A 22,740-nucleotide genomic window follows, 5' to 3' on the forward strand; every position below is an offset into this window, starting at 1 on the left:
TGTCCAAGTTAGGCATCTGAAGCTCTGAGGAAAAGTAGAGACCTGGACTTCACTATAAGTTCAAGTTTTAGGGTCATGGTGTATTTAGTTTTGTATCATCATCCATCCACTCCCAGAATATATGTGACATTAGAATAATTATACGTTTCCTAAAAGTTAATATAATTCAAACCATTTTAAAAGCCCAGCCTCTAGTGAATTTCTTATTAGGCTTGTGAGATGTAATTGATTTGTCAAATGCACACTGGTGATTTTGGAGAGATTTTGAAAGAGGGATTTACTTTATATATTACCATCTCTCTGCATTGGTCACATGTGCTCTGTTTGACTGCTGCCCGTTTTTGGATACCATACAAGAAAAGATGGAAATGTATGGGTAGCCTCAGTAGGGAAAAAAGTCAAGCCTAAGGATAATAGTGACCTCAAGTAACATTTAACTATTCTGTAAGTGTCACTAGTGTTTGTTGCAAATATCTAAAAGTGCCTTGAGAAGTACAAGAGCAAATTTCAAATATATTTAAGTGTTTTAAACCAATTAAGTTTTCTTTTATTATTTAGCGTTTTTTTTATGGAGAAGAAAAATGCGTTAAGAAAAAGTTTAATGCTTGAATGATTGCTTAACCTTTGTATTTCTCATTTTCCTTCCTAGTTTCCCAAATAAAATTGTTTGAGATGATAAACAGAGTGAAGGTCATGATCCCGGGGTCCTGAGATTGAGCTCCCATGTCCTCCTGCTCCCTGCTCATCAGGGAGTCTGTTTCTCCCTCTCCCACTGCCCCTCCTCTCCTTGGTGTTGCCCCCCCCCCCAATAGAGAGCGAGCAAACGTGTATGAGTGGGAGAAAGGGAGGGAGAGAATCTTAAGCAGGCTTCATGCTCAGCACAGAGCCCCAGTGCAGGGCTTGATCTCACAACCCTGAGATCATGACCTAAGCCAAAATCAAGAGTCAGACACTTAACTAGCTGAACCACCCAACCTCCCCAAACATTAACATTTTTTAAAGAAAATTTCTGTCAGAAATAATTTGATATATGTTTTAAATACAAATTCAAATTTACTGATTAGATAATTGAAGACTAAAAGATTGGGACAAAATGGAGAAAAACTATAATAGCCATGCCATTTGACTATAAGAATTTGAGGATTTAGAGTGTCTAGGTGATTTTCTCACTATAAGCGATCATCTCCTAAGAAAGGCAAAAAAATCTTAATGAGAACAGCACAGGATTATTGCCACCATCTGCTGAGAACCACCCTGCAGTGGAGCAAGCCCACTGGGCACATGCAACTCAGTGACCAGAGCCAGGTTACAGTCCTGCACTGGAGTAATGCCACACTCCCACCATGGACATTAATTAGTGTCAAGCTAACTTTCTCACTTTAAAACTTACATTTTTATTTTCCCTTTTAAAAATGTAGTCTTTGAAAAAGAACCCTAGGAAAAAAAGTATGTCTGGGTTGGAGAGCACTGCTTAATTACCTTCAGTTGATGAATCAGGAACACAAATGACAAATCTTATATCTCTCATCGTACACATATGTGTAATTCCCTTAAAGAATTTGCACTAAATCTTGAATGTGTATATTCAAGGTAAGCACTATGATATAATAAGCAAAACATACATGAGATTATATGTGTGGTATAATTTAAATAATGTATTAATATGCATAGACAAAAAGACCAGGAGAAAATAGGCTGAAGAAATTATTAAGTGACATTTACACAGGAGGAAATACAAATACATGGCAAAATGAGCCACACCAATAATCAAAAAAATAGTGATGCTATTTCATACCTATTAGTGAACTTTATATATAATATATATACAGTTGGCTCCACACCCAGCAAGGAGCCCAACACGAGGCTTAAACTCAACCCTGAGATCAAGACCTGAGCTGAGATCGAGAGCTGGACACTTAAGTGACTGAGCCACCCAGGCACCCCCCTATTAGTGAACTTTAAAAAAAAAAATTTTTTTTCCTAATGATAAAAAATAATATATCTGTTATGCTAGGAATTTGGAAAATAAAGTTTGAAAAAGAAAATAAAAGTCACCCGTAATTACTCCAGAAAAAGTTTAGCACAGATACTCTTTTTGATGAATTTCTCATTTCTTTTTTCATACACAAATTGACATATTGCTGTTTTCAAGTAACATGTACAAAAAATTTTTCTACATTAGATATCTATATCTTCAAATAATTGGAAACAACCTGAATGTTTAAATGACTTAAATGAGTACAGATTAACAATGTAATACGCAGCCTTTAAAAATAGTAATGAAGATTTAATTTCAGGAGAAAATGTGATCTGTTCAATGGAAAAAAGCCATATGTAAAATGGTATACGTGCTGTAATTGGATCTGCTTGTTTAGGTCACTGTTATTTCCATGCCCTGAAATCCCTGTACGTCTTTCTTGCCTTAGCTTTAGTGCCACTTCTTTGAGAATCCTGCTTTCCTTCTCTAGTTCTCCCAAGCAGACTGCTTCCCAGGTACACCCTTTCGACCTAGTATCTATTGCCTTATTAGCTATTATCAGGTTGTATAACTGTTAAAGAGGCAGGACTGTCTTTTTATCTTATCACCACCTGGCACCTAACACTGTGTGCCTGGTGGGACAGAATAAATACTTATTGAAGTCTGATTCTTAGTGTAGAACTGAGGCTTTGTGGGATATACAAAGGAAAAAAATCATTCCTAATTTCCAATAAAAGTAATCATCTAAGGGGAGACAATATATATAGAATAATTATATGTAAATCATAAAGAATTAAGTCCTTGAAAACTACACATAAAGATAAGTTCTCAAGAGCAAATTATAAATAAATTAACAATAGAAAATAACACCTCTTGTATAAGTAACATATTCTTGTAGTCACTTAATCAGGGACCAAAATAAATACTGCTTCCAAAATAGATGTTCCTTTTTGCAACATAAAGTTCTGTAGTTTGATACTATATATTGCAATATTGATGGCTGGGAATGGGGAGTATTTGCAACATCTGTACAAGCAGTTATAATTCCAGAAATGTTCTTTTTTATACCGTTTGTCAGTATAACCATATCACTCATTAGAATATTCCTCTTCTCCAAAAATAAGATTGTGATCTCTCCAGAGCTCCTATACAGTGCCCAGTACCTTATAGACACCCTAAAATGCTGCTGGAATTTGAATTTTTATGTGAGAAGAATATTTGGAGTCTAGATCAGTTTAGAGGAAGCTTACTATATTAAATTTACAATTTTAATAAACAATTTTAATAAATACTTAACAAATTTATCATTTTTATAGTGAGTATGCTGTTTCCTCCTTGGTCAGAGGCCTCAGTTTTCTTTACCTTTAGTTAGAAGCCTGAGTTTCTTTTCAGATTGAGTCCCAATGTATACAACATACATTTCAGCTAAAAAAAGATGCCCACCCCCACCTAGGAAGAAGAAAAAAACCTTTTTCTTAAAAATGATATAAGGGGTGCCTGGCTGGCTCAGTCAGTGGAGCATGTGACTCTTGGGGTTGTGAGTTCGAGCCTCATATTGGGTATAGAGATTACTTAAAAATAAAATCTTAAAAAAAGATGATATAATGAAATAGAATCTGGCAATGTTTTGGCTACATTTATACAGCTTGAATGCAATTAAATTTCCATGTACTTAAAAGTAATTTTTGATGCACTTAAAATGTAGAAATTGAGCCCATTACTTCCCCCCATTGTACTAGAGTGTATATTAGTGTCAGGTCTAATATCTGTTACAATCTTGATTATGTAATTGGGAGATACATGACTTTAATTTTTTTAAGCAGATAGTCATGTGTCTTGTATAGGCAAAACCATTCACCTTTATTTAAGTTACTATATGAGACTCACTTGATCCCTCATGATTTTATTCATAAAAATTCTGAAATCTATAAGACAGTAGGTGATATATACTTAATTAGTCCCTTTAAGTTAGTGGGTCTTAATCCTTTTTGCATCAGAGAATCTTCAGTATTCTTCAGGAAAAAAAATGTACGTATATGTAAAATTTTATATAACCAGTATTTCCCCTGAATTCAGTCCTCTGGATTTTCTGCTTTATACTATACATTTTTATATCATGTATCTTGATATATGAATTCTGAATTCATTATACTGTGTGCTTTTAGAAGTGTCAAGGGATCTTATTATGAAGCAGATTCTTTATAAATGTTTCCCAAAATACTGTAGCAGAGTTCTTACATATTTTATTGTATTATTCACATATAATTCTGAAATTTTTTCTGAATTGAAATACTTTATATGCTATATTTTTCTCTCAGCCTTATTTTTCTGGCAGTTGTCTCTTGACCAACAACAGATTTTCTCTTCTTATTCTAGATTCTGAAGAGGCTCGGTCTGTAAATCCTTCCAGTGTTGATGAAAATATTGACTCTGAGACAGAGAAAGACTCTCTCATCTGTGAAAGTAAACAGATAATTCCCAGTAAAGCACCTCTTCCATCTGCTCTTGATGAATATGAGTTCAAAGATGATGATGATGAAGAAATAAATAAAATGATTGATGACAGACATATTCTTAGGAAAGAGCTACGAAAAGAGAATGAAGCTGAAGTAGAAAAGAATAGTTTATTTACAAAACAGGAGAAAGCTTTCTATCCTAAATCATTTAAAAGTAAAAAACAAAAGCCATCTAGAGTTTTGTATTCAAGTTCTGAAAGTTCAGATGAAGAAATTCTTCAGAATAAAAAGGTTTCTGGTCCATGTTCTGTCCCTGAAACATCAAATTCTGATACACAAACCAAAAAGGAATATGGAGTTTCAAATGAACACAAACAGAAAGGCAAAGTTAAAAGAAAATTAAAGAACCAGAACAAAAATAAAGAGAACCAAGAGCTGAAGCAAGAAAAAGAGGGGAAAGAAAATACCAGAGTAACAAACTTGACAGTTAATACTGCACTAGATTGCTCAGAAAAGACCAGAGAGGAGGGGAATTTTAGAAAATCTTTTAGCCCAAAAGATGATACTTCGTTACATTTATTTCATATCTCCACAGGTAAATCTCCTAAACATTCTTGTGGACTAAGTGAAAAGCAGTCAACACCACTAAAACAAGAACATACTAAAACATGTTTATCACCGGGAAGTTCTGAAATGTCATTACAGCCTGATCTTGTTCGGTATGATAATACAGAATCGGAATTCTTGCCAGAAAGTTCAAGTGTAAAATCTTGTAAGCATAAGGAAAAAAATAAACATCAGAAAGATTTCCACTTAGAATTTGGTGAAAAGTCAAATGCCAAAGTAAAGGATGAAGATCATAGTCCAACATTTGAAAATTCAGATTGCACACTGAAAAAAATGGATAAAGAGGGTAAAACATTAAAAAAGCATAAATTGAAACATAAAGAGAGGGAAAAAGAAAAGCATAAAAAAGAAATTGAAGGTGAAAAGGAAAAATACAAAAATAGAGATAGTGCTAAAGAGCTGCAGCGGAGTGTAGAATTTGACAGAGAATTTTGGAAAGAGAATTTTTTTAAAAGTGATGAGACTGAAGATCTGTTTTTAAATATGGAACATGAGTCCCTAACAGAAAAAAAATCAAAATTGGAAAAAAACATAAAAGATGATAAATCAACCAAGGAAAAGCATGTTTCAAAAGAGAGGAATTTCAAAGAAGAACGAGAGAGGATTAAAAAGGAAAGTGAGAAATCTTTCAGGGAAGAAAAAAAAGATTTAAAAGAAGAAAGAGAGAACATACCCATAGATAAAGAAACAGAATGCAGTTCTTTAGGAACAAATGCCAGTGAAGAATCTATAGGGTTACACTCAATGGAAAAGGAAACAGAGATGGAAAAACAAGAAAAGCATATAAAAGAAAATAAGGAAAAATCTGAGAGGCGGTTTCAAACTAAAGAAAAGGATGTTGAGAAGACTGAAAGAAAAAATTCTGAAAAAGAGAGGAAGATCAAACATGAGCATAAGTCAGAGAAAGACAAGTTAGATCTTACTGACTGTGTTGACAGAATAAAAGAAAAAGACAAGCTGTATTCACACCACACTGAGAGGTGCCATAAAGAAGGCGAGAAGATAAAAAATATGAACACCATGAAAAAAACTGATGACAGAGAGAAAAGTAGAGAAAAGATGGAGAGAAAACATGACAAGCCTGAAAAAGAGAGGCATCTAGCAGAAAGCAAAGAAAAGCATTTGATGGAAAAAAAACCCAAACAAGCAGACAATAGTGACTATACTAAATCAGAAAAAAGCAAAAGTAAAGAAAAAGACAGGGAGGTAGATAAAAAGGAAAAATCTAGAGATAAAGAAGGCATAAATATAACTAATTCCAAACACTTCCAGGAAGAGAAGAAGTCAAGTATAGCAGACAGTAGTAAAGCACAACATGAGAAAACTTTATCCCTTAAAGAAAAAACAAAAGATGAACCTTTGAAAACCCCGGATGGGAAAGAGAAAGATAAAAAAGATAAAGATATAGACAGATACAAAGAACGAGACAAGCATAAGGATAAAATTCAACTAAATAGTTTACTCAAACTAAAAGCTGAAGCAGATAAGCCTAAACTTAAGTCCTCACCAGCATCAAAAGATACTCGACCTAAAGAAAAGAGGTTAGTGAATGATGATTTAATGCAGACAAGTTTTGAACGAATGCTAAGCCTTAAAGACCTAGAAATAGAGCAGTGGCACAAAAAACATAAAGAAAAAATTAAGCAAAAAGAAAAGGAGCGGTTGAGAAATCGTAATTGTTTAGAACTTAAAGTAAAAGATAAAGAAAAAATAAAGCATGCACTAGCTGAGTCCAAAAATAAAGAACTTACTAGGTCAAAGAGTTCAGAGTTGACTGATGCTTATACCAAGGAGAAACAGTCTAAAGATGCTGTAAGTAACAGATCACAATCTGTTGACACCAAAAATGTAACAAATTTAGGGAAGTCATCTTTTGTTTCAGATAATAGTTTAAACAGATCTCCTAGATCAGAAAGTGAAAAGCCAGGTCTCAGCTCCAGATCTGTATCCATGATCTCAGTTGCTAGCTCAGAAGATTCCTGCCATACTACAGTGACGACCCCCAGGCCTCCAATTGAGTATGACTCTGACTTTATGTTAGAGGGTTCAGATTCCCAAATGTCCTTTTCCCAGTCACCTTTTTTGCCAGTTGCCAAATCTCCTGCCCTTCATGAAAGGGAATTAGATAGCTTGGCTGAACTTCCAGAGCGGATTAAACCACCATATACAAGCAGACTTCCAACATCCCATCTCCGATCATCTTCTGTAGAAGATGTTAAACTAGTTATAAATGAGGGGAGACCAACTGTAGAAGTTCGAAGATGTAGCATGCCATCTGTCATTTGTGAACATACAAAACAATTCCAAACAATATCAGAAGAAAGCAGTCAAGGTGGCTTAGCTGTGCCAAGAGATGTTTGTCCTTCTCCCAAATCTGAGGTGTCCTCAAATGTGTCTGAAAGAGAACTTTCAAATATGTCTAACATACATTCCAGTTTTGCAGCCTCTCCAACTAGATCTGTAAGCAGCAAATATATTTCAGCTGATATAAATGTTATCAAGAGTACTGCTCCAATGGGCACTTTAATGGACAGTCCTGTGCATTTAGAACCATCTAATCAAGTTGGTGTGATCCAAAATAAATCATGGGAGATACCTTTTGACAGACTGGAGTCATTAAGCACCAGTGATTTGATCTGCCCAAATTCTAGTACACCCGATCAAGATTCTTCTCTTCAGGGTTTTTGTAATTCTGAAAACAAAATACTGAAAGAACAGAACACTGATTTTTTCCAGACTGAACTGCCAGGAAACTCTTGTGCTCAGGACCCGGTGTCCTTTCTGCCTTCACAACAACCTTGCTCTTTCCACAGCCAATCACTTTCAGATGCTGAATCTCTTTCTAAACATATGTCTGTGTCATATGTTGCCAATCAAGAGCCGGGTATTTTACAACAGAAAAATGCAGTTCAAATTATCAGTTCTGTTTTAGATCCTGATAATGAATCTACGAAAGAGATGGAGAATACTTTTGTCCTAACAGATGTTCAAAAGGCAGATGCCTTTGTCCCAGTGTACTCTGAAAGCACTGTTGAAGAAGCATCACCAAATTTTGAAAAGGTTAATACTTTACCTGTATTACCACCAGAAAAAGACTTCAGTGGAAGTGATGCTTCTTCCCAGCTAAATGCACATTACACATTTAGCAAACTAATGTATAAGTCTTCCAATGGCCATGAGGTTGAAAATAGCACATCTGATATTCAGGTTATTTCACATGAAAAAGAAAACAAACTGGAGAGTTTGGTCTTAACTCATTTGAATGATAAATGTGAGTCTGATTTATGTGAAATGAGTACAGGCATGCCAAAAGGAAATCTAAATGAACAAGGTAATCCAAAACATTGCCCTGAAGGTGAAAAGTGTTTGCTTTCCATTGATGATGAAGAATCACAACAAAGCACTTTATCAAGTGTGGAAAACCATTTGCAACAATCAGCTCAACCAGAGATGCATAAATATGGTCAAGTAGGTAAAGTAGAATTAGAAGAAAATGCTGAAGACGATAAAACTGAAAACCAAATCCCTCAGAGGATGACTAGAAACAAAGCAACTACAGTGACAAATCAAAGCAAACAGATTCTTGCTAGCTGTACACTGTTATCAGAAAAAGACAGTGAATCATCATCTCCTAGAGGAAGAATAAGATTGACTGAAGAAGATGATCCTCAGATTCACCACCCACGGAAAAGGAAAGTGTCACGTGTACCTCAGCCTGTGCAAGTGAGTCCCTCTTTACTACAAGCAAAAGAGAAAACTCAGCAGTCTCTGGCGGCCGTTGTAGATTCTCTGAAACTAGATGAGATTCAGCCATACAGTTCAGAGAGAGCAAATCCATATTTCGAATACTTGCACATACGGAAAAAAATTGAAGAAAAGCGCAAATTGTTATGTAGTGTTATTCCTCAAGCACCCCAGTATTATGATGAATATGTGACATTTAATGGATCATACCTCCTGGATGGAAACCCCTTAAGCAAGATTTGCATTCCCACAGTGAGTAACATCACTTGATATTCATCTGCAATACTGTCCAGTAGAAGTATAATGCGAGTCACTTATGTAGTTTTAATTTTTCTAGTAGCCACATTTTAAAAAGTAAAAAGAAACAGGTAAAATTAATTTTAACATTTTATTTAACCCAGTATATTCAAAATCCTATTTCAAAATACATCCGTGTAGAGAAATTATTTATGAGTGAGACATGTTTTATATATATATATATATAGTACTAAGTATTGGAAATCTGTTGTACATAATAGTACATCTCAGTTCAAACTAAGGGTGGCTAACATTTTCAGTAAGTGTTCAATAGCCATGTGTGGCTAGTGGCTACCTTATCAGTCAGCACTGTTCTACAGTATTTTCTTTTTCCTTACCTGCTTTTCCTTTGATCCCAAAAGAGGTATGCTTTTATTACTTTGAAAGGTAACTCATTTACATGTGCTTCTGAAACGGTCTTCTCTGGAACTTTCCTCTGTTGAGCCACTTCTTGCTGATATATTTTTAATTTTCTCTCTCTATTGGCCTTTATCCACCCACTATTGGTGGGTGGATACCTATTGACAGACTGGAGTCATTAAGTCAAACATACCTATTGACAGACTGGAGTCATTAACTACCAGTGATTTGGTTCTCCTTCATCCTGGGGAGAAAAAAGTTACCCTGTGACTGTGCCATTTGTCAAGATCTCCCTCTGTCTTTCCTTTACCACTGCACTCTTGAAGAGTAGCCTATACCTGATGTTTTCTCTGTTCATCCCTTAAACCATATGCACCGGCACAGATCACCAGTGAGCTTGTAATGCCAGATTTGTTGGCCTCTATTTCTTTCTACTTGATCTTCGTCACATTTGACATTGTGACTGTCTTGTTCATAAAATTTGCCCCTCGTTGGTTTCATGATGGTACTCTCTTCTGATTCCCTTGCCTCAATGACTTATCTTTTTCTCTCTCTTTTAATGACTCCTCTACCCACCCTTTAAGCATCAGAGTTCTCTAGGAATCAGTTCTTCAGTCAACTTTTTGTCATTGTGGTCTTGGCTATTCCTATGGTTTCAGTACTCTTCCATATGCCAGTTTAGTCCCCCAGAATTCTTACCTAGCCATGTCATCTCTGTTGACCACCACAATCAGCTGTAGGTGCCTCCTGGGTAGCAGCATCTAAATGATCTGCGGATACTGGTCATAGGTTTAGTTCCCTAGGAAATGAACCCTGAGATTGTGTGCAAGAAGCTTATTGGTGGGTGCTGTCAGGAACAATACCTGTAACCGTGTGAAGGAACCACAGTTCAGCAGAGCAAGAAATCAAACTGAAATGTAGTTGCAGCACTCATTTCATCTGAACCCACAGGAGCTCTGGATTGGGGTGGCCCTTCTGACAGGTAGCCTGCCTCCAGGGAGGGAACATGACCTTGGGCATACCAACTGTCTTTCCTTCCAGTGTTCCCATTGCCAGTTCCTTGAGAGGAACTTCATTGAGAGCTTTCAGCCTCCAACACTCCTAGGAGCTGCGGGTTGAGTGCCTCATTCGTGAAGGAGGAGTCTAACCATGCGCCAAGTATCCACTCCAGCCTCAGACTCCCAAAGACCAAAAGAAATGATTTATCTCTCACTCTCTCAGAAACAAATCTTTATTATTATTAGTGATGACGCCAGTAACCATTCTACCTTAGAACTCTCTCCATTAACTGTACCTTCTACCACCACCCTGTTTTAGGGCCCTCATCATCATCTCTCACTTAGAACATTGCAGCAACTTTGTCACTTCTTTTTTTCTACTCTTTCTGCAGAAGCATTCTCTTTTGTTGTGAAATGTATATCCTTTTTAAAACAGTAAAGGGGCGCCTGGCTGGCTGGCTCAAGTCAGAAGAGCATGCGACTCTTGATCTCAGGGTCGTGAGTTCGAGCTCCACGTTGGTTTAGAGATCGCTTAAATAATGAAACTTAAAAAAAAAACAACAACAAAAAACTATTTCCCTACTTAAATATCTTAGCTGTGATTAGCTGGCTTCCCATTACCTACAGCTTAAAATCTACATCTAATTTTACCATAACCATTCATTTTATAATTTGACCCCAATCTGCTCTATCCCTCCAGCTTTATTTTCTCACGACTTCCAAACTCACCCAATAATTCAGCCATACTTAACTCACTTCTCAACAGAAATCTCTTGTTCACTACTTTTGCTACTTACTGCTGTTCCTTCTACCTAAAATACTGTTCTTGCCAGGCGTCGTTTTCTGTCCTCTTCCATGCCTTTGTTCCAGCTGTGTTGTCACCTCTGTGCAAAATCTTGTCAAAGCAGAATTGTTTGTATCTTCCTCATGCCTTCACTATATCACAGTTAACTGCTCACATGTCTGCTCATAATCTGATTAAGGGCTAGGACACTATTTATCTCTTGTAGAATGAGTCCCAGATTTATCTCCAGCTGTGAATACACTACTGATTTCCATAACTGTGTTTCTAGCTGCTTCTGAACATCACCTGAGTGTCCCACAATATCTATATAATTATCAGGTACCAATACCAGGATAATATAATTATCCAATGCCAAACCCGTTTATCCTATCTCAAAAGTGCTCTTTTTGCCCTCTGATTTAGTTACTGTCATTATCTGCTCTCTGATTTCCCAGGCTAGGAACCCAAAATTCAACCTCCATCTCTTCCCCTCTGCCTTCCCATCATATCAGTCACTAAGTCATGTTCATTCATCTCACTTCCTTTCCCCTCTCTCTCTTACCACTGCTGTGTACGGACCACATTAGCTCCATAGACTATTCATTCACATATGTGAATATTGCATAATCAGATATTCAAAGTATTGTATAAACAAATAATTCATAACCATGTGCTAAGCATTGTGCTAACTGGATATCAGAAACCAGCAAAACAGGCATTCTTCTGAACAGCTGCCATAGGTTCTATTCTAAACTCTTCTGTCACACTAGCCTTCTTACTGTCTAGGTGCCTAATACATAAGTCAGATCTGATTCTGTGACTACCTGGCTAAACATCTTTAGAGACTCCCAGTTTTCTATAGAAAAAGTCCCCATCATTGTCTACAGGTCCTCCCACACTTCTCTAAGGCTTGGCTGTAGTTACTACCCTATTAACTGTATATGATGCTTCCCCAGGCTATTCTATACTGTTTCACATCATGCCTTTGTACATGTTCTTTTTTCAAAGCCTAGTTCAGAGAAGATCAAAAAGTTAGAGGAAAGATGGTTTTTTAGTCCCACATCCACAGAATATATCTGATGCTAGAGCCTTTAAATCTTAAAAGACAGGGATTTTGCTATTTATTACTCTACTACTAATAAGCAGTAATAGATTTAAAAGAATAGAGTTGTAAATAAGTAAATTTGTTGTCCAAATTCTTTCAGCAAAATAATTTAATAACTTAAAGAATATAAAGCCAATAGTTTTCTTGTTCCTTTGTTTCCCCTTAAAGGGTAAGAAGTTTTAACTGAAGTATGTTGTATTATAGGCTTGAAAAATGTAGGTAAAACTGTGAAGAACCCATTTAAGTTAAACTTTGTACAAGCTATTTCACTAAAAACAATTCTTTTTTTTTTTTAATAAATTTTAAGTCATTTTTTAAAGATTTTATTTATTTATTTGAGAGAGAGAATGAGAGACAGCACGAGAGGGAAGAGGGTCAGCGGGAGAAGCAGACTCCCCGCTGAGCGGAGAGCCCGATGCAGGACTCGATCCCGGGACTCCAGGATCATGACCTGAGCCGAAGGCAGTCGCTTAACCAACTGAGCCACCCAGGCGTCCCTAAAAACAATTCTAATGAACCATATAAGGTTGCCTTTTTAGCGCTACCTATTGAAAGATGCATATATAGTATGACACACATATTTGTATATATGTTGTGTGGGCTTGTGTGGGCTTGTATTTATTACCTTTTCTTATTCCTTCAAAGGTGATATAATGCAAGTTTAATTCCCTTGAATCCTGGAGATATAGCTTTGATTAATCAGAATTTAGTTATATCAAATATTGTTTCAGAAAGGGCTATAACTGGAGCTGAGAATTTTTTCTGAGTGTAGCAGGGAGTTTTTTGTTTGTTTTTAATGAGAATTATTAAAGAAACACACAGCACATACATAGTAGAAAGAGCAGTAGTTTCCAGGTAGTATACATAAGTTTGTCTGGATTTTTCTACAAACCAGCTGTGTGATCTTAAATAAGTCCTTCTCTGATTCTTAAGTTTCACATCCATAAAACAGTAATACCAACTCTACCTCAAAGCAAGTTGAAATACATGCCAGAACCCGTTAAAAACGTTAAAATATTGTATAGATTTAAGAGATTATCATTATTTTATCCAGCTCAAAATAACTTTAAGATTCATATTTATTAGAGCTAATATGCAAACGCCCATCTTTTGCTCATAAAAGGCTGTGCTTTTGAGCTTACTGGACTGAAACTCATTTGTTCAACATTTCATTTCAAAAAGGAATGAAAAACCAGAATAACAAAAATCACTTTTATACTACATTATTTTTAATAGTTTCCAATATGATTTTATCCATTTGTTTCCACTGTCAGCTAATTGTCATTTTATTGAATTACTCTCTCCACATTTGTGTGATCTATTTACAGAACCTGTTAGAAATGTAGTGAAACATCTCCAAAGTCAATTTAAGTGTTTGGTCTTCTAGCAGATATTTTTCTCATAATTTAAACAGAATGCTGCTGTTTTTCCGAGGAAGTCAAAGGAAGAAAAATAAAACTGTAGGTCAGGTTCCCAAAAGGCAAATGAACAGGGGGAGGATAAAAGAAAAAGACTTGTCACATCCTGGTATCTACTGTGGTTGCGAGTACCAGCACATAGAGTCCCTACGGTGGGATTCTAAGAGTGGATGACAGGAAGGAAGAACATCCAAGGGAAGCTGTCAAGAGATTTTATATTCTGGAGACTCCTGGGAGTCACAGATCTTAAAAGACAAACTCTCACAAACATGATTCACTTAAAGATAGATGGGGAAAACAGGAAAGGGAAAGTTTCCTCAGAAAGTCTCCATATATTCCTTTTTGGTGGTTTTACCATTTCTCTATACATTGATAGATGTTTCAGATTTCCAAATTTATGTATTCTGCCCAAACCTCTCTCAACTTCTTTTTTGCTAAATGGATATAGCTCCACTTGAATGTCCATGAGCTCCACAGAGTTAACATGTCAGCACTGAACTTAACCCAAAATCCTATTTCTCTTTTCTCCTGTCTGCTCTCCACTCCTGGATTAGCTCTTATCAGCCATTTGGTCCTCATGCTGAAGGACCCACGAGTCCTCCTCAGCTGCTCCCTCTCTTTTATCTTTAATCACTGTATTTTTAGACCCCTTCCCTTCCTTTCCCTCCTCCTCCTCATACCAGGGTCACAGTGATTTGCTTCCTTAATTTCTTGCCTGTAGTCTTGTCCTCCTAATTATCTGTTCTGCAGCACAGCAGTGAGCTGTAAGATCTTTCAGTGGTTTCCCACCACATACAAAATTTACCCTAATATGTTATGCATAATATCTGTTCCATAGCGTGTAATTAAACACATGGGGATGATGGTGGGGCAAGGTGGGGAGTGCTCATGCTCAAATACGTTTGGGAAATGAAACACCGTTAATCTAAGAATAAGGTTTCTTTCTTCACTGCAGAACTTCTCAGAACCATTAAGTTTAATTTGTTAATTGTGAGACACCTAGGTAAGGATATATGTACAGTGTTTCCCAAACTTACTCATTCTTGGAACCATTTCCTGCAAGTCATCTTTATGAGCCCTATGTTCTGTGGAACACACTTTAAGAAAGCTAGGGGTGCCTAGGTGGCTCAGTTGGTTAAGCGTCTGCCTTTGACTCAGGTCATGATCCCGGGGTCCTGGCATCAAGCCCCACATTGGGCTCCTTGCTCAGCGAGGAGCCTGCTTCTCCCTCTGCCTCTGCCTGCTGCACCCCTTGCTTGTGCTCTCTCTCTCTCTTGCTATCTCTCCCTCTCTGTCAAATAAATAAAGTGTTCAAAAAAATTAAAGCTAGTCTAAAAAAAGAAAAGAAAGAAAAGCTGGTTTACAGAATAGACTACAACCTTTATTACTTTGCCCCTGCTGCTCTCCCCATCTTCATGTCCTACCATTCTTTCCCTCAAAGTTGATGTCCCAGGAATTCAACTTGTAGTTGTGTCCAGGCACCGTCCTGTCTCTTTGTTTTGTGCACTTGATCACACTGTCCTCTCTTCTGTGAATTATCTCCCTCTCTTCTTTCCCTTCTTTTTTCCCCACAACTCATTTCTCTTAACTCATGATTCTGGCTCTTCCTTTAAGATATAACCTCAGGTATCACCCTCTCCAAGAAGCTTTCTCTGCCAGGCCCAAAGGAGTAGATACTCTTCCTCTGGGCATAAAGGAGGCCTTTAAGATTTTGGAAAACTTTAAAACACAGTAGCATTAAACTTCACTGTTACTCTTACTAATTTAAAGACATTTATAAGGCACAGACATCTAACAATTGTATTACTGAAGTTAGAGGCCTGAAAAATAATCCACCCCAATAAGTTACTTGTCCTGTAGAATTTTCCACATTAATTCAACTGAGTGAATCCTTATGATGTTATTTAACATCTTTTTCAGTCCCCCATAATTCCTGTAAACTGTTTACTGATTATAAGTATAGAGTCCTGATTAGATCCAGGTTTGATTCTATGGCTAGAGCTCTTCATATATGGTGTATAATTCCTTCAGCCCCACGTCCAGAAGTACGTAGAATCTGCTTGTCCCACCTTCTAAAGAATCAGAAGAGCCAACTGTTATTCTATGGTGCCAAAACATACTGTGATACCTTACTTTGCCCCAAACGCTGACAGTAGTTAGAAGCTAGTTGGGGGTGGAGGGAGGAATATAGATACTCCAAGGGGCAGAGGGAGAATATTAAGGGATCACAGATACCTCTGTATTAACTGTAGAGCAGTGCATAGGTGGCATCTTCTTCCTTAACCTCCAGCATCTACCAGAAAGCAGTCCACTGTAAGAATCAAATTAGAGATGAACCAACCGTAAGATTTTTGGAGTATGGAAAGACAAAATGGGTTATCACCTGTAATAAAGAAGTTTGAAAACTACAAATCTATTAGAGGATAATTCCATCTTTTTATAAAAGACTTAATTCAGTAAATGTAAAACTCAGCACTTTAGCATTTGGTTTGTATCCTGTCTACAAAGAGACTTCATGTTTACTACACTAAGACTCAGACTACTATAACCTTTAGGACTGTTTGCTTGGTGTTTTTCTGTTTTTGTGAACCCTCCCTCAGTATATGAGCTGTCACTTACTGATGCTCTAAAATGTATCTCTGTAATAAGGAACTTCCTTAGTCCTTAGCCCTTCTAATTTGCTCTTTGAAATTTGCTGTGGCAAATTTCAAAGAATTAAAACGTTGGAGTTTATCGGTATGCTATGCTGTGTTTAGACCGTTGAAATTGAGAACAAGTTGTATAATTGTTACTGTATTATCTAATTCAGAGTACATCATAATTGATGTTTTCATTAAGTAATGGACTAAAAGGTTTAATTTTATAAGAATAGCCCATTTGCCCAGCTGGCTCAGTCAGAAGAGCATCCGCCTCTGGATCTTGAGGTCACGATTTTGAGCCACTTGTTGGGTGTAGAGATTACTTAAGTAAATAAAACTTCTTAAAAAATTAGGAATAGCCCATTGTAAATAAAAACTAGTATTTTTAACTAATGTGTTTTTTTAAAAATTAGATTACACCACCACCTTCCCTGTCAGATCCACTTAAAGAGCTTTTTCGGCAACAGGAAGTTGTAAGAATGAAACTACGTTTGCAACACAGTATTGAAAGGGTAAGAAGTACTTAAATTTATGCTAAAAATTACTCTATTTTAACAATAGATTATAATGACCTACATTATATTTTATGTATATATGTATATATTTTATACACACACACACACACACAACTCTCTTAGGGGATTTTCCTTATTTAGAACCATTTTGGGAAATGCTTTGATTTTGTTATCTTGTACCTGTGTAGTTAGGGAATTTTTAAGCCTGTTTTAGGGTAGCTGTCCCTATGTTACAGTTCATGCTGAGTGTATTTTTGATGTATAAAAATCTCTCATAATTAATTTCTTGTTATCATTTGCTGAATTTGTGGAATTAAAATGGTGAATTCCTAGTTAGACAGTTGGATTTCTAGCTCATGCCCACTCTGCCTCTCCAAGAACTAATAACCCAGTCTCAGAAGACATTGTTTGAGAAGCTGTACTCTAGAAGTGCAAAGACATAACATTAAGAATGGTGACCTAAAGTGGGATATCTACACTGTCACTTAAGCAGCATACCTCTGTTAGTTATTTTAGGGGAGGAAGTCTGACTTCAAATAATATATTTCTTTCTCATGTAGTGTTAAGGGATTTTTGGTTATTGCTCTTAATCTGTACACGACTATGGCTAATCTTTTAGGAAAACTTCTATTTTTTCTTAGTATCTGGTCAATTTTTTGGATATTTTATCATTTAAAGTCCCACCTTAAACTTGTACTTAATAAATCATAAGTGTTAGACTTACCTCTTCTCTTTTGAGTGTCATTTGTCACATAAAATTTAAAAGATTAAATAGGACTGTGTTTGTGTTTTCACTAAATTATAAATACAGTAAAACTCTATACAGTAAAACGTATTTGGATATAATGAGGCCTCCGTGCTCCAGTAGGGGAAGGATAAAGTTCTTGTCAAGTCGAGAGAGACTAGGGAATGTGGTGGGAAGGAGACCAGCCACATCTTTAATATTTTCTCAGCCTAGCCTGCCTGACAGAACCAACAAAATGATGGACATCTTATAATGGAAGGATTCCTAGACTCACTACCTATGTCCTTGAAGTTCTAACGAGCCATAGGTCCCAGGGTTGTCCCCACTGATGTTTAAGCCAAAGAAGACAGTTACCACCAGATGACACAAGTCTGTAACCAGTATCACCATGGGTTGGGATCTGTAGCTACACCCTAGGAATTCCCAGTCTGCTAAATGCAGAGGATTGCCTAGATGATTTCATTAACTTTATGATAGGATGAGTTTGCATATTATGTAATTGGAAGTATTGCACCCCAGTTAACACATTTTAAGACAGGATTATACTGCGATTGTCAGAGGTTTAAAATCAGCATCGAAGTACAGTGTTTGTTTCCATGAAAATATTCATTATAAAACAGAAGCTACCACCACCATGGCACACCACTTCACACCCATTAGAAAGGCTATAATTAAAAGATAATAACAAGTGTTGGCAAGGATGTGAAAAAATTGGAACCCTCATACATTGCTGATGGAAATGTAAAATGATACAACTGCTGTTAACAACTCAGCAGTTTCTCACCAGGTTAAACATAGAACTACCATATGACCTAGTAGCTCCACTCCTAGTTATTTACCTAAGAGAAACAGAAAATATGCATCCAAGCAACAACTTGAGCATGAATGTTCATAGCAGCGTTATTCATGATAGCACAAAGCTAGGAACAACCCAAAAGACCATCAACTGATGAATGGATAAATAAAATGTGGTGTATTTATACAGTGGAATATTGTTCAGCCATAAAAAGGGGTGAAGTACTGATGCATGCTGCAACAGAGGTGAACCTTGAAAACAAGTGACATAAAAGAAGCCAGTTACAAAATACCACATGTTCCATGGGTCCATTTGTAAGAAAAGGTTCAGAGTAGGTAAATCCATAGAAATAAAAAGTAGAGTGTAGTGGTTGCCAGGGGAAGAGGAGGTATATGGGGCATGACTGGTGATAGAGTTTCTTTTTGGGGTGATGAAAATGTTCTGAAATTAGTGGTGATGGTTGAACATCTTGGTGAACATACTAAAAGCCACCATTGTACACTTGAAAACTTAATTTTTTTAAAAAGCCTGCCACTTTTGGAAAGAGAACATTTACTTATACTTTTAGAACACTTTGAGTTCTCAAATCTCTGAAGCTTTCTGTGAAGAAGAAACTTATCTGCGGGGCGCCTGGGTGGCTCCGTTGGTTAAGCATCTGCCTTCGGCTCAGGTCATGATATTGGGGTCCTGGGATCAAGCCCCATGTCGGGATCTCTGCTCGGGGGGGGTCTGCTTGTCCCTCTCCCTCTGCGCCTCCCCCCGTCATGCTCATTCTGCTCTAATAAATAAAATGTTTTAAAAAAGAAAAAACTTTTGAGATTCAGGTTCTTTAGTACATTTTAAGTTATTTGAAAAAAACAGGTGATTGAAGTATTATGGGTTTTTTTTTTTCCATTCTTGCTTCATCTAGGAAAAACTCATTGTATCCAATGAACAGGAAGTTCTACGAGTTCATTACAGAGCTGCAAGAACATTGGCAAATCAAACACTACCATTTAGTGCGTGCACTGTGTTACTGGATGCAGAAGTGTACAGTGTGCCACTGGACGCTCAGGTAAAGTGCCACTGATACAGTTAAAATGTTCCTAAATACAACTTGGGTGCATTTGTAATCTATTTCCATAGAAGAAACTTGAATTCAGCAATCAGTAAAACTCAAAGGAGAAAAACAATTCTTGCAGAATAAAGTACTTCTAGATCACTTGATCTTTTTTCTAAAATCCTCTAAACATTAGGCTTATATTATAAAAGCTGATATTTACAAAACCAATATGTGTTTAGGATAGTGCCCTTTTACATAATTTGTAATTTGTTTCTAAAGTGGATGTTTGTACCTTCAAGCAACTGGAAAGCAACTGTAAGCTGGAAAACACTACAGGCAGATTAAATCTCTAGATTGTGGTGGTGCTAAAATAGGGCCAGGCTTTTGTTTTGATCTTGGATATGGCTGGAATAAAGAAATATAGTTGTGGGGGAAAAAAAAACTGTAGCTATGTCTTGAATAAAGTTTACTGCCATATAGAAATTATATGAATTCAGAACCAAATATATCAGTTGTCAGAATTTCTTGTGCCTCACAAACTAGAATGAAATTCATTGGTCATAGAGAGAACATAATGATTAAAGAGTATAAGCATGGACAGTGAAGGATTATCACACAGAAATACTAGGAAATGCTGTTTTAAGTCAAACAGACTAGAAACACAAAGGATATAGGGTGTATTACAGAGAAAATTACTTAGTTCTCTCTCGGCTTTATTTTTCTCCTCTTTAAAAAAAAGGGGGGGGCGGGGGGGTGGGTGCTGCCTGCATGGCTCAGTTGGTTAAGCGACTGCGGTCGGCTCAGCTCATGATCCTGGAGTCCCTGGATCGAGTCCCGCATTGGGCTCCCTGCTCAGCAGGGAGTCTGCTTCTCCCTCTGACCCTAACCCCTCTCATGTGCTCTCTCTCATTCTCTCTCTCTCTCAAATAAATAAAATCTTTAAAAGTATATTTAAAAAAAAAAAGATTACATTAGATCAGTATATTTCAAACTTTAAGTCACCAACTGTTTTACCCAAATGAAAGTATTCAGAGATATTTGAAAAGGCTATTAAGAATAATAATAATTGGTTAGGGGGAGCCTGGGTGGTTCAGTCCGTTGAGCATCTGACTCTTGATTTTGACTCAGGTCATGATCTCAGGGTCATGAGATCAAGCCCTGCATTGGGCTCCATGCTGGGCACGGAGTCTGCTTAAGACTCTCTCTCCCTCTTCCTTTGCCCCTCCACCCCATTTGCATGCATACTCTTTCTCTAAAATATTAATAATAATAATTGGATCTTAAGAAAGAACTATTTGACTCTAAGGAAATAAACACTGGAAAGGCCACTGAGGGAATTTACATAATTCTCAGCTTTAAAGAATTTAAAGGGAAGAATGAATGGTTTTTAATAATGGAAATTAACAGCTTAACTAAAGGCTGGACTAGACAGTGTAATATCTTGAGATCTTTTCAAGTTCTGTGCAATTGTAGAGTACTGAAATCAATTTGAGAACAATATAAATCAAGCTACAAGGAAAGTCTCTTGAAGACTTCTGGTTCACAGTGGTTGGGTATACATACCTTTTTATTTTGTCTTCCTTCCAAAACTCCCTGAAATGACAAAAGACATGTAAAAATAAAAGCCAATCCATAGCAGAACTGGAAATCGAGACACAAAGCCACTGGACCACCACATGATGAAACTTCAGATGAGCATCTGTTGCCCCAGATAGATGATAAGGAGAACATCAAAAATAAGTGAAGTTTCCCAGTAAGCCCTTAGAATGATCCCCAAGTCAGAGACTGAAAGAAGATTAGGCCATGATCGGCCTAGTAATTAAGGACGGAAGAACTTAATCCTTCACTTGAGGAAAACTGTGGAACTCTTACCCATCCTTTTACTCTGGCTTTAGAGTAGACACTGGTCTCTAAACTGAGTAGCAGGCTCCTATGAGAATAGCCTGCAAGGAATTTAAGGAAAAGGGAAATCTACCTTTCCTGGCTAAGGGCTTGGGTCATCCATTAGTCTAGTTTCTCATCAGACCTCTTCCTTTTCAAAATAAACTTGTAATATTAAAAAGATCCAACAATAAAATTTTAAAGACTCAAGACATCTTATGGAGGACCAAGGAGGAAGTGATAGTGGCTCAGAATGTGGGCATCTACGTGATGCCTGCATGGCACTTTGATGGTACTGGTGGTAATAGTAGTAATAGTAATTACAGCAGACATTTATTGGAATGAGTGCTGCCTGTATGCCCAAGCGTTCTGATGAGGACTTCAAAAATTTAATTCTCAAAACAAGATTAAAAGAGGTATTCATCCCGCTTTACAGAATGGAAAATTGAGAAAGTACGTAATTAGTTCAAGATTACATAGTAAGACACAAAGCTGGCATTTGAATACAGCCTGTCTTCATTCCAAAACTGGTATTCTTAAGAGTTGATACAGAATTTCTTTACGATCACTCCAAAATATTGGTCCTGGAAAAAATGTTGGCCTCAAAGCCCTGTAGCCCACTTTAACACTTTTTCTCCCTACATATGGTAAACATTAACATTAAAATTAAAATGAGACACAAAATCAATTTTAATAAAGTTGTAGGCATAAAAAATTATATTTTTATCCTTTTTCAAAATGTTTCTATCATTCTTTCCATCATTCCATCATACCATAAAAAGATATAATGGCATATAGGTTTTAAAGTGGGTTCTTGCATAGTATTCAGCTACTTTCGATGTTCTCTTTCAGTCTGATGACAGTAAAACTTCTGTGAGGGATCGCTTTAATGCAAGACAGTTCATGTCTTGGTTACAAGATGTGGATGATAAATTTGACAAACTAAAGGTATGTATGTTTAGAAGTTCAGTTTAACTGGATGCTTCCCTCTTAAACAGTGCAGCTCTGTTAGGAGTGACTAGGAAAGGAGATAGCCATTAGTCATGCGTCCTCGTGCCAGCTACAGTGGGAAAGTAAAGGAAAATAAAGAGCACAAGTCCATTTTTCAAGACCAGTGTAGAATGAAAGATGAAACTATCACAGAAGAAGCAGTTTCTGATGGGGATCTTTATGCTTACTGTCCAGTATCCAAGTCTGGTGATAGTTCTGACTTATGAAAGAATGGGTTAGAGCAATAAGGAAAGAATATATACTACAAATAAGGAAAATTATTTGGTTTGAGATTTTAAACCGTTTCAAAAATCACTTCTTAGATGTTGGTGATTCTTCTGATAGTTTGAAATCTCATTATTTGA

At 36.7% G+C, this 22,740-nt stretch overlaps 1 protein-coding gene across 5 annotated transcripts in view; it reads left to right on the forward strand.

Annotated features, from left to right (window-relative positions):
- Positions 1–22,740, forward strand: part of ANKRD12 (ankyrin repeat domain 12) — a 122,497-nt gene that overhangs the window by 94,894 nt on the left and 4,863 nt on the right. For all 5 annotated transcript variants that reach the window (XM_025886868.2, XM_025886869.2, XM_073898528.1 and 2 more), the window contains 4 exons: positions 4,355–9,057; positions 16,820–16,918; positions 19,373–19,516; positions 22,238–22,333. In XM_025886868.2, coding sequence (XP_025742653.1) covers positions 4,355–9,057; positions 16,820–16,918; positions 19,373–19,516; positions 22,238–22,333 — 5,042 coding nt within the window. The remainder of the gene's footprint in view (positions 1–4,354; positions 9,058–16,819; positions 16,919–19,372; positions 19,517–22,237; positions 22,334–22,740) is intronic.

This window comes from Callorhinus ursinus, unplaced genomic scaffold, assembly GCF_003265705.2.
Source record: "Callorhinus ursinus isolate GAN/ISIS: 27379988/994484 unplaced genomic scaffold, GSC_fseal_2.0 scaffold11, whole genome shotgun sequence".
Lineage (NCBI taxonomy): Eukaryota > Metazoa > Chordata > Mammalia > Carnivora > Otariidae > Callorhinus > Callorhinus ursinus.